This window comes from Nansenia antarctica (genome assembly GCF_963989245.1).
Source record: "Nansenia antarctica genome assembly, chromosome: 2".
NCBI lineage: Eukaryota > Metazoa > Chordata > Actinopteri > Argentiniformes > Microstomatidae > Nansenia > Nansenia antarctica.
Window position 1 is genome coordinate 88,103,879 of NC_137675.1, and position 12,500 is coordinate 88,116,378.

At 47.3% G+C, this 12,500-nt stretch overlaps 1 protein-coding gene across 1 annotated transcript in view; it reads right to left on the reverse strand.

The window, feature by feature from the left end:
• LOC308149647 (neuronal-specific septin-3-like) overlaps positions 1-7,037 on the reverse strand; it is a 62,228-nt gene extending 55,191 nt beyond the window's left edge. Inside the window, 1 exon segment of the mRNA XM_080522534.1 lies at positions 6,706-7,037. Within this exon segment, the coding sequence (XP_080378660.1) occupies positions 6,706-6,916 (211 nt within the window). The 5' untranslated portion in view covers positions 6,917-7,037.
• Positions 7,038-12,500: the final 5,463 nt, after the last annotated feature.

The following is a 12,500-nucleotide window of genomic DNA, read 5'->3' on the forward strand; positions in this document are numbered from 1 at the left end:
CACAGGCAGACAGACAGGCAGGCAGGCAGACAGACACACAGGCAGACAGACACACAGACAGACACAATAAAAACTATCAAAATTGCAGGGTTTCTATTTTTACGGCGCGTTCATGGACTCCAGATTGGGAATGTCACACCTACCAGCTGCTGAGGCCTCGCCTGGCTGGAGCTAGCGAACCAGCCAACTAACCAAGCTAGCGAAGCCCGCGGCACAGCTGCCTCCTCACTCAAACTCAATGTTGTATTCGTTGTTATAGTCGTATAGCGCAAAGAGGATTGGCGCTAGCACAAGAGCTCCTGGGCGTACCTGGGCGTACCTGGGCGTACCCAGGACCAGACTAACAACTAAAGGTCCTGGTCGTACCTGGTCGTACCTGGTCGTACCTGGTCGTACCTGGTCGTACCTGGTCGTACCTGGTCGTACCTGGTCGTACCCAGGACCAGACTAACAACTACAGGGGTTCAGGACCAGACTAACAACTACAGGGGACAGAGCGTTTGAGTCGGCTATATCCATCTTATGTTCCTGTTTATGTTGTCCCTTTTAATCTCCTTTGACGATGTTTGATGGCGTCTTTCTTTTTACCCATTTTATCCTTTATTTGTGATGTGAAGCACCCTGTGCATCCGCGCTGAGAAGGGCGCTATAGAAATAAAGTTTTACTTACTTAGGCCTACTTACGTTTACCTGGGGTACTGGGTGTTCTGCGTAACTAAACGCTTGGGGGCAAGCTAACTAGCTAACGTCTTCAACAACACCGCAATCGATCGACAACAATCAACAATATAAACGCAAAAAAAAAAATAACAACAACAATAACACTCACAATAACAGAGCTCTCAGAAACTGTCCGGTTAAACTGCAACATTCAACTTTGACCCCTGGTATCAACCCTAACCCACACGGGTTCAATTGGCCCTTGGACAAACTTGATGTTCTTTTTACGGATTCGAGTTTTCGAGGAGAGAGAGTTACCTTGGTAACAAAAAAAAACTAAAAACCTTGGTAAAGGTCAGTATATCACAACCAATTATACCTCAGAGAGAGGGAGAGAGGGGGGGTGGGTCATGTTGTCTTTGCCAAATCTGACATCACCACATCAATAACTCCACCATGGTGTTATCCCAGCAGGAGAGGCCTGAGCCAAGCACACTGGGAAACTGGTAATGAGATAGGGAGGGAGGAGGAGGGAGAGGGGGAGGGAGGGGGAGAGAGAGAGAAGGGAGAGAGAAGGGGGGGAGGGAGAGCAAGAAAGAGAGAGAGGTTTGAGAAGGAGGGAGAGAGAGAGAGAGAGAGAGAAGGAGGACAGGAGAGGGAGATGGAGAGAGAGAATGAGGGAGGTAGAGCTGGAGAGAGAGAAGGGGGGAGAGAGACAGAGAGGAAGGACAGGAGAGGGAGATAGAGATGGAGAGAGAGAGAGATGAGGGAGGTAGAGATGGAGAGAATGAGGGAGGTAGAGATGGAGAGAGAGAGAGAAAGAGGGAGGTAGAGATTGAGAGAGAGAGAGAATGAGGGAGGTAGAGATGGAGAGAGAGAGAATGAGGGAGGTAGAGATGGAGAGAGAGAGAATGAGGGAGGTAGAGATGGAGAGAGAGAGAGAGAATGAGGGAGGTAGAGATGGAGAGAGAGCTAGAATGAGGGAGGTAGAGATGGAGGGAGACAGAAACCCTCAGCAACATAAACATGACATCATTCATATTCTGGTGTTATTATGACATCATTCATATTCTGGTGTTATTATGACCTCACTCATATTCCACATCTGGGGCTGAGGTAGCTGAGGCAGAAACAGTCATGTCGTCCAAGGCTTTCTTGTGGTTTGAGGGTAAAAAAAGCTCATTTTAAAACCAGAATAACACATCACAAATCTCTCTCTGGACGGTCTGACAGTTGGGTTTGCTTCTCTCATCATGACTTAGTTCGTTTTTTGGGGGTATGCGGCTTCTTACCACAGGCGTGAGTCAGTATGAAGTCTGACTTTTACTCAGAAAACCCCAAACATGACGCATCAGATTCCCTGAGCCCATCATGCTCTATATAAACCCCCGCCGTCACACCAGAGCATACCTTAAACATGAGGCCCAGCTGGCTACAGGCTAGGCTAGTCAAGGCTAGGCTAGGTCAACATGAGGTAGAAGCCATGGCTATCTCAGGGTTCCCACACCTTCTGAAACATCAGATTCAAGCACCTTTCAAGGACTCAAGACTCAAAATCCCTCAAATTCAAGGACCCAACATGGCATAGTTTGAGACAGATCTAGATGAGAGTTTATATAATAGGAACTATCCGCTCACAGACGACAATTAAAAAGAGAGGCTTGAATGTGTGAACACTAGATGGTCTCTTGCCTTCTCTACCACAGCACAGCAAAACAATATATTGTGAAATATGTGTACAGTTAAGCAACACAGAGACTTATTTACTAGTTGACAAGCTAAAGAAGAGAGAGAGAGAGAGAGAGAGAGAGAGAGAGAGAGAGAGAGGGATTCAAGAACTTTCAATGACCCATGTCTATTTTCAAAAACTTTTTTTTTCTCAAATTCACAAACTTTCAAGGATTTCATGGGAACCCTGCCATCTACTGTACACTGTAAGACATTAAATGGTATACAGACTGCACTTATATAGAGCCTTATTCCAAAGCGCTTTACACCTGCCTCTCGTTCACACACCAATGGCGGCAAGCCACCAAGCACGGCGCCGGCCCGCTCACTGGGAGCAATTTGGCGTTCAGCGTCTTGCCCAAGGACAGTTTGAGCCAGCCGAGGTTCAAACTGCCGATCTGCCGATCTCGCGATCATTAGACGCCGGCTCTACTTCCTGTACAACAGCCGCCCCTACACTACATGACACCTGGGTTTGACAGTAACGCCGTTTTACTTGCCCGGAGCAAGTAAAACATTCGCCGGGTTTGTTTGTGCAAGCCCGACGACGCAGCTGGATCCTGGATATGTTTACCTGTGTGCAGGAAGAACAACAGACGCCACAGACGCCAGACCAGACTAGATGATCGTGAGTGAAGATATTATCAAAGCGTACGGGTGATCGACAGGCGAGTACGCTTTGATAATATCTTCACTCACGATGATCTAGTCTGGTCTCACGCCTGCGCCGTCTGTTGTTCTTCCTGCACACAGGTAAACATATCCGGGATCTAGCAGCATTGTCGGGCTCACGCAGACAAACCTGGCGAATGTTTTACTTGCTCCGGGCAAGTAAAACGGCGTTACTGTCGAACCCTGTATACTGACGTCTACTGAGAAAGAAACACATCAGTGTTCGCTAACCCTCACCCTAAGGGACGCTACAGTCACTTGACAATCACACCACTTGAGAAAAACTGAGGTCGCGAGACCAGATTCTGGCTTTCGGGCAGAGCACACACTGGGTTCAACGTCATAAAGGAACCAAGTAAATTTGATTGGACAAGAGGCATTCCATGAGTGCTGATCAGATTTCCAGAGAGAATTTTACGAACGCAGCCACACAGTCTCTCTGCTTCTTCTGGACAGTGGTGTGCCGTCAGGGCCAGCAAGGCCTTCTCTGCTGGCCTAAACATCATCAGAATATACATTTTATTTTAATATATATTTTCCACAAATATGTATTAATGATTCCCCATAGTCTATTCTCTTCATTTCATAGCTTTCCTCTTGGTTGCGCTGCTTCCAGTCTCCGATTGAGATTTGGAGGGCTGGCCTTTATGTTAGAGCTTTTATCCAATCAAAATGTGTTGCTAGGGGGCTCAAAAATCTGCCCGCCTTCACATTAAACGGTGCTGCGGATTCGACCTGTAACTTAACATTGGAACGAGAAAACCTGTGGCGTACCTAGTAAACCTACGTAGATGCGAGCAAAAGCAACAACGGCGCCTGCTGTAAGGCTCAATGATGTCAGCACCCAGCACGTCTTTTGATTGGATACGCACTATTGCTACGCACTATTGATACGCACTATTGATATTCACTATTGAGATGCGGAACTATGCCGGTAGATGTGAAACTTTTGAAAGTGCGCAGGGAAACGGAGCCTCACAACGAAAGCTTTCGTTGACTGATCGATAATACTGATCGATTGTGTCCTGTTTTTGGGTAAACAATAACTTTCATTTAGGGGACACAATGAAAGCGCCAAGTCCACAAACAGAGGAAACTACGTTGAGCTTTCTTTTCTGGCTGAAAACAACCCAGATTTACATTACCACCTGTCCACAAACAAAGTGTTTACTGGGACGTCAGGCAAAATACAAAACGACCTGATTTTTGCTATTGCTGAAGTGATGGAAGAAGAGATCAAAATGGAGATTAAAAAGGCACCCTTTGTCGCTATTATGGTGGACGAGACGACAGACGTGGGTAATGTAGCGATCTTAAAGATGTTAGTTTAACACTCTTCATTGTAAATGCGGATTTATTGATTGAAAATGCTTCGGAAATATTAATATAACTCTGTTGTACTTGTCTGACTATGTTAAGGTGATGCAACGCCCGGTTATACTGTGTTTCTGTCTAGTTTCTAGAGCCATGGCGTCATAACGATGGTATTAAGAGGTAGAATAATTCAGGTAGGAATGTGTCGGACATCACTGAAGGCCTAGGTGTGAAATGCACCGCCCGCCACTGCTTCTGGATGATGTCAAGGTCCGTCAAAGCTCCTTCCCTCCCTCCCTCTCACCTTCCCTCCATGCCTCTCCTCTCTCCTTCCCTCCCTCCCTCCCTCCCCTTCCTTCCCTCCATCCCTCCCTGCTTCTCCTCTCTCCTTCCTTCCCTCCATCCCTCCCTGCTTCTCCTCTCTCCTTCCTTCCCTCCCTCCCTCCCTCCCTCCTTGCCTCCCTCCTTCCCTCTCCCTCCCCCCCCCCCCCTGCTGGGCTTCTCATCAGGACTGTGACCTATATAACCCAGACATCCAGACACAAGTAGTGCTCGGTTCTGTCAGGAAACACGCTGCGTTTACGACTCTTGCAGAGGTCCAGACACACACACTGACACACACACTGACACACAATGCAGAGGTCCAGACACACACACACTGACACACACTACAGAGGTCCAGACACACACACTGATGAAGCCATGTGATTTAGACATCAACAACGAAGCAAAAACAATCGTTGCGAGTCTCAGTCCGTACCAGACAAGCTGCTTTCACTCCTATAGACCCAACAGCTCAAACCATCTCAACTGCAAACACATACAACAACCACTCAACTTAAAATAATTTTAAAAATTATTTAAAAATAAGATGATTAACAAGTATAAAACAGAGGTTTAAATATAGTTTTTGTTTGGTATTTTTTGAACTTTTTGTTGACATGCGTAAGTGAAATTTTGTTTGTAAATGTTTCAATGTTTTGATTATGCATTCATGAAAAAAATAAAAATAAAAATAAACATACATGTAGGTGCAATAAGCCATGGCTTCAGCCTACACCTTTTTGGTCCTGGTGTTATGCATTGTGACTGTGTACATTTTTTATATCTGTATTGTGAATTGTATAGGGGACCAAAATAAACATTCTCAATCAAACTTTAAGCGACACCCTCATAAAAACCGATAGCTACCAGTATGTGTTGAGCTATCGTTTTCTACGAATGCAGAGCAGTGTATTGGGGGGGGGTGTGTGTGTGTAAATGGAAAATGGACAGACTTATTATTCCAAAGCACTTTACAACGGCCTCTCATTCACCTGTTCACACACACATTCACACACCAATGGCAGCAAGCTGCCATGCAAGGCGCCGGCCGGCCCGCTCACTGGGAGCAATTTGGGGTTCGGTGTCTTGCCCAAGGACACTTCGACATGTGGCCAGCCGGGGGTTCGAACCGCCGATCTGCCGACCTTGCGATCATTAGACGACGGCTCTACCTCCTGAGACACAGCCTCTACCTCCTGAGACACAGCCTCTACCTCCTGAGACACAGCCTCTACCTCCTGAGACACAGCCTCTACCTCCTGAGACACAGCCTCTACCTCCTGAGACACAGCCTCTACCTCCTGAGACACAGCCTCTACCTCCTGAGACACAGCCTCTACCTCCTGAGACACAGCCTCTACCTCCTGAGCCACAGCCTCTACCTCCTGAGACACAGCCTCTACCTCCTGAGACACAGCCTCTACCTCCTGAGACACAGCCTCTACCTCCTGAGACATAGCCTCTACCTCCTGAGACACAGCCTCTACCTCCTGAGACACAGCCTCTACCTCCTGAGACACAGCCTCTACCTCCTGAGACATAGCCTCTACCTCCTGAGACACAGCCTCTACCTCCTGAGACACAGCCTCTACCTCCTGAGACATAGCCGCCACCACCTCAGCTGCACATGCACATAAAACCACTCAACTTTAAGCGACACCCTTCTAAAAACACACAGCTAGCAGGTCTGTGTTGAGCTGTCGTTTTCTGTAAACGCAGAGCAGTGTGTTGGGTGTGGGGGTGTGTGTGTCTGTTTCTGTGTGTGTGTATATGTATGTCTGCGTATGTATGTGTGTGTGTGTATGTGTGCGTGTATGTCTGTTTCTGTGTGTGTGTGTGTGTGTGTATGTGTATGCGTGTGTGTGTATGTGTCTGTCTGTGTGTGTATGTCTGTTTCCGTGTGTGTGTGTGTGTCTGTCTGTCTGTGTGTGTGTGTGTGTGTGTGTATGTGTGTGTGTGTGAGAAACGTATAGAAGCAGAGTTGAAATAAAAACAGACTGGACTTACTCTCCGTGGCTCTGAAGACGGGCGGGGTCTCTTCGAGGGCGGGGGGGGGCTGGCTCCTCTCACTCCTCTGCGCGCCCCCCCACTGGCTGGGGTGACCCCCCAGGGGCGTGCTGGCACCCAGGGGGGGCACGTGGTTGTTCTCCACCGCCCTGCCCTGGGAAGGTGGCACTCCCCCCGGCCCCCCCACCTCCGGCTGCCTGAACACCGGCATCTCTGGCCTCCTGGTGGAGGGGGGGGGGGGGCGCCGCCTCAGAGGCGGAGGACGGGGTGGGGGGGGCCTCGGCCCTCCTCTGGGGGGGGTCGGGGATGCGGGAGGCCGGGGGAGGGGGGTGAGGCTGGGAGTCCACCCTGCGGGGGGGGGCGGGGGCCTCGTGGGGGCGGGAGAGGGTGATCTCCGCCCGTCTGTGGGAGAGGGAGGAGGAGGAGGAGGTGGTTGGGGGGGGGGCACCAGAGGAGGAGGAGCCTTCGGGGGGGGGTACTGCCGCGCCTCGATCGGGTCTCCTCAGGCCGAAGCGTGCGATCCCCGGGCTGGGGGAGCTGTCCACCTGCTGCTTGGAGGAGGAGGAAGAGGAGGAGGTGGAGGAGGAGGAGGGGGACACCTCGATGGAGATCTCGGCCCGCCTGGACGTCGATGAGTCCGCTCCTCCTCCTACTCCTCCTCCTCGGATCCCTGACGCCCCCCCTCCTCCCCCAGAGAGCTCCAGGCGCCTCAGGCTGGTCTTGGGGGAGCGGGGGTTGGAGCACTCGGAGGCGGAGCGGGAGACGGAGGTGGAGGAGGGGGAGGAGTAGTCGGAGGAGGAGCGGCGGGAGGAGGAGGAGGCGTTGTTAGCGGTGGTGGTGGTGGAGGTGGAGGAGGAGGTGGTGGTGTCGTGGTGGTGGTGGTGGTAGCTGCGCTGGCTGGAGGTGGTGGAGGAGGTGGAGGAGCGGAGGGGGTTGTTGGGTCGGCGGGAGAGGGGGGAGGGGTGGGTGAGGGAGGGGCCGTCCGTCTCCTCCACCTCGAACGACCGCTTCAGAGCTGGGAGAGAGAGAGAGAGAGAGAGGCACAGGGGTCAGTCACTGAGGAGGGGTGTGGTTAGATAGAGAGAGAGTAAGTAAGTAAGTAAAGCTTTATTTATATAGCACCTTTCATACAAGATATGCAGCTCAAAGTGCTTTACAACAGGAATAAGAACATAAAGTGAATAAAAAACATATATAAAAACATATATAAAAACATATAAATGCATAGAATGAATATAAAAGCAGGGGAAAACAGTAAAACGAAAAGGTAAAGAGGCACAGAGGGGGTCAGTCACTGAGGGGGGGATGTGGTTAGATACAGAGGCACAGGGGGGTCAGATACAGATTTAGGGGTGGTCAGTCACTACCCCCCACCATTCCCCTAAGAGTTCTACTTCCCCCCCTTGTACTGTTTCTCCAGTGTCTAAAAATAAAAAAATAAATTATTTCTTTCTTTTTCTGTCACGGAGACTGCCAATGGCCCCTGGCCTGAGCTAGATTACTCTTCCTGCTACAACAGGTGGATTGACGATTCACTTATTTAGTCAAATGTATCAATTGTAAGTCGCTTTGGAATAAGGCGTCTGCTAAATGCAAATGTTAGAGACACAGGGGTGGTAAGACACAGATTTAGGGGGGGTCAGTTACTGGGGGACATGGTTAAATACAGATTTAGGGGGGGGTTGGTAGATACAGATTTATGGGTGGTCAGTCACTGAGAGAGACATTGTTAGATACAGATGTAGGTGTTAATTCAGTTATTATACGAATTCATCCAATGAGTATGAAAGGGAACGCGTGAATAGTTGTCAAAGAGAAAAAACAGGTCATACACGTTATCGAGCACATCGTGTGCAGAGTAAGAACCGACATTTCTTGGGCGGAACAATCGAGACACAAAGAATTACGACCGTGTCTTTCATCGTGACGTGACCTCACGACTAAAAGTTGCATTTCTGGAGAACACCGTTGGTTGGAGAACAAAGTGCGCCTCTGATCTGGGCGCGTCTGAGCGGAGCCGCAAACACATCAACCAAACACGACCAGTCACGTTGATAAACACGGGTGAACATGGACCCGTCCAGAGAGCCCCGGTGTTTACCTGATCTGGCCCGTTTCACGTACTTCCTTAACCCGGGCATGGCGACTCCGATCACACAGGCTTGAGATCACACACTCTTCAGTTCAGAGGACACGTGTGCGCAAACACAACTTGCTGTGGGTAGGCTACGATGAAAGTCACCTGTCGTCTTCGACCGTAACACCTGGATCACTGATTAATCTGCGTCGGCTCCTAACGGAGTTTTCCGAGTAAATTAGCTGCTTTTCCGATTAATAAAACACGGCGAACTTGCAAAGTGCTGTTCCACAGACATTAGTAAGTAAGTGGGTCATTTTATTATACGGTGCCTTTTCCGTCCCCAGTACTAAATCATGTTGTATTTTGTCTAAATTTGGACAAATACTAATTCCATTAGGTTTTTCATGTATAGTCAATTGTTATTTATTATGAATACAATGATATGGGCTTCTAAGTTGTTGTTTTCTACATTTTAAAAGCTTTGGTTAAAGATGTAAATTGGATTTTGCATGGGATTTGGGATGTCCCCAGTGTTGTTCATTCAACTTCAATCCAAAAAATAACTATTAAAAACATATACATTTCCAAATATGTTATTATTATTTCATTTTCCTGATCAATATCTATTGAAATCAAATATCGTTTTTATCCTTTTTTTTATTTTGTACAAAAAATTAAGGTTTTGCTTACAATATTGCTTGTCCCTGCCATCACTGTCCACCCTGTTATGCTGTGTTAATGTCCCTTTTAAAAGAAAACCATATGTCTCAATCACATCGCTCTCATGAGGTGACATCACATCAGTGGAGGGGATTTCAAATGTGGTAAGCTGTGTGATTTTCTACCTCTTTTACCATCTGATTTTTATGTTTTTATCCAGTGAGTTTAATGTGGTTGACCATAACGTGTCCACCCTGTTATGCCTAAATATTGAGGAGATCAATCAAATTGAATAATTTCAAAAACAGTATTTAGTGCAAATTAGATTCCTCATCAAGTATTCATGGTCATTCTAGGCATTATGCTAACACAGGCAGGCTAAAGGCTAACTTTAACTCAAAATGTCCACCCTGTTAGTGTCCACCCTGTTATGTGTCCACTCTGTTCTGGAGACACTCGCCCTATTCAACTACAGAGGGTATTCTAAATAAAATAAAATGTAGGTGCCTGAGCTCGACCACTATGTTTTTCAGCAAGCTAGATATGTCCTTTATATAATAGAACATTAAAATATAGATAAATCAACAATTTATTTTTCACAAGTTATGAAGTCCAAATGGCACCGTATAAAAAAAATGACCCAAGTAAGTAAAATGTATTTGTACAGCACCTTTCCCAGACCAAGGGTCACAAAGTGCTTTACATATAGAGAACATAATAAAGAAATAACATAATAAGACATAATAAAAGAGCGAAAGTCATAGCAGGTTAAAAATAGGCAAAACAAGTGAAAATAAGAACAAGTAACAGACAACAGGTGTACAACAATATCAACAGGACACAGAAAGACAGGCTTTTTTGGGGCTATCCAAAAGCCTGTCTGCATTAGAGCATACTGTGATCATAATCTGGCGGTTACATTTTGTATTGTTTTTATTGTTTTTTAACCTTTATTTATACAGGTTAGTCTTTATTTAGGCCTATACAGGTTAGTCTAATTGACCTGTTTCAACAGCAGCAGGGCCAGGGGGAACGAAGTTTAGGACAAAACAACTTACTTACACACACACACACACACATACATACACACACACACACACACACACACACACATACATACACACACACACACACGTACATACATACACACACGTACACACATACACACACACACACACACACACACACACATACATACACACACGTACACACACACACAGACACACACACATACACACACGTACACACACACAGACACACACACACACACACACACACACACACAACATTGAACAAACTACAGACATACAGTCCCACAGCAGATACGAACACAAACTAAAAACAGCTGTCCTAGTGACAGTTAGACACATCTGTGATATTTCGCTCCACCAAAGTGACGAGATCCCAGATCCCAAGGTCTGGGGGTGGGTTACGGTCATGTCACATGACACGTTTAATAACAGCTCAATATCTGAACCGTTAACGACAGGACGTCTCCCTCATCTAATCTAAAGTGAAGACAAGTGGAGGACCACATTATCATCTCAGCTCAGGCAAACACCACCACACATTCAGTTAGCTTTTCCTGTGTGAAATATCTATGCACCTAAAAGATAGATAGATAGATAGATAGATAGATAGATAGATGGGTAGATAGATAGATAGATAGATAGATACTTTATTAATTCCCAGAGGGGAAAATACATTACAGCAGCTCACATCACAAACAACAACAACAACAACAACCAATAGTAACAATAACAATCGAATAACTGACTCTGATCCTCCCGAAAACGAAGCTCTCGTCAGTGTTGGCCTCCACACACACACACACACACATCCTTACACCCTTACACACACACACACACACACACACACACACACACACACACACACACACACACACACTTACACAGGCACAACCCAGCCGTCACGGCCTGAGATTTCCATTAAATTCCCCTCATCAAAGCTACAGCCAGAGTACTCCCAGTGCTATTTCAGTTGAGCGGCCGTGCCAAACTGCTCCAGATGCCAGCTAGCTCCATCCAACCAGACAGATGCTAGCTAGCTCCATCCAACCAGACAGGAGCCAGGCAGGGAACTCTGCCAGCGGGCCGTTCCATTCCTCTTATTAGCTAGCTAGCTAACGCTAACGCCGACACGCACGCATCTCTGCAGTCTGAGGTAACCGCAGGCTCCTTGTCTTCCCCCCCCCCCCCTCACTGTTTTTACACATTTGGCCTATTTGGCGTATTGGCTGTTATTGAATAATTGGAATGCTGGCAGTGTGTGTGTGTGTGTGTGTGTGTGTGTGTGTGTGTGTGTGTGTGTGTGTGTGTGTGTGTGTGTGTGTGTGTGTGTGTGTGTGTGTGTGTGTGTGTGTGTGCAGTTGGTTTGGTGCCTGGGCTGTTAATTAAAGACATGTCAGTAGAAACGTGACAGCCTCTCAGCTCCTGATGGGGTGTGATGCAGAGCATTGTGGGTCTAACTAACATCAGGCCAGGTGCATTATGGGTCTAATAACATCACGCCAGCTGAAGTTGGCAACACTTAGGCAACACCTCCAGCAATACTTCAGGTTCAGACAGGCGGCCCGCTAGCTAAACATCACACTCAGTGTTAACTCCTTCAGGGCCGAGGGGAAATAAAGTCGCCCCAAACTGTCAACATCCTAGGGGGCCAAGGGTGACTTCATTCACCAGAAAAACGCATCAATGATGATGCTTCATGTTGTAGCCAATCAGAGTGTTGTTGCTAGGTAAAACAGCACATAGAACTCTTTTTTTTTTAAAGCACAGAGCTCCGGAATGTTTTGACAGTTGGTGAGTTGAATAGAAATACATTTTCTACAAAGCGTTATTGACTTATTAGATTCAACCTTTCTGTCATTGCACAAATGAGTACAACGAAATGTATTTTGTTTTGCTGTAGGCACAGGGTCAGCTATAATCAGCGCCCCTGGAGCAATTAGGGAGTTAAGTGCCTTGCTCAAGGGCACACCGGCAGTGGTAGGCACCTTAGATACAATGCCAGTAACCCCCCAGTCACCAGCTCA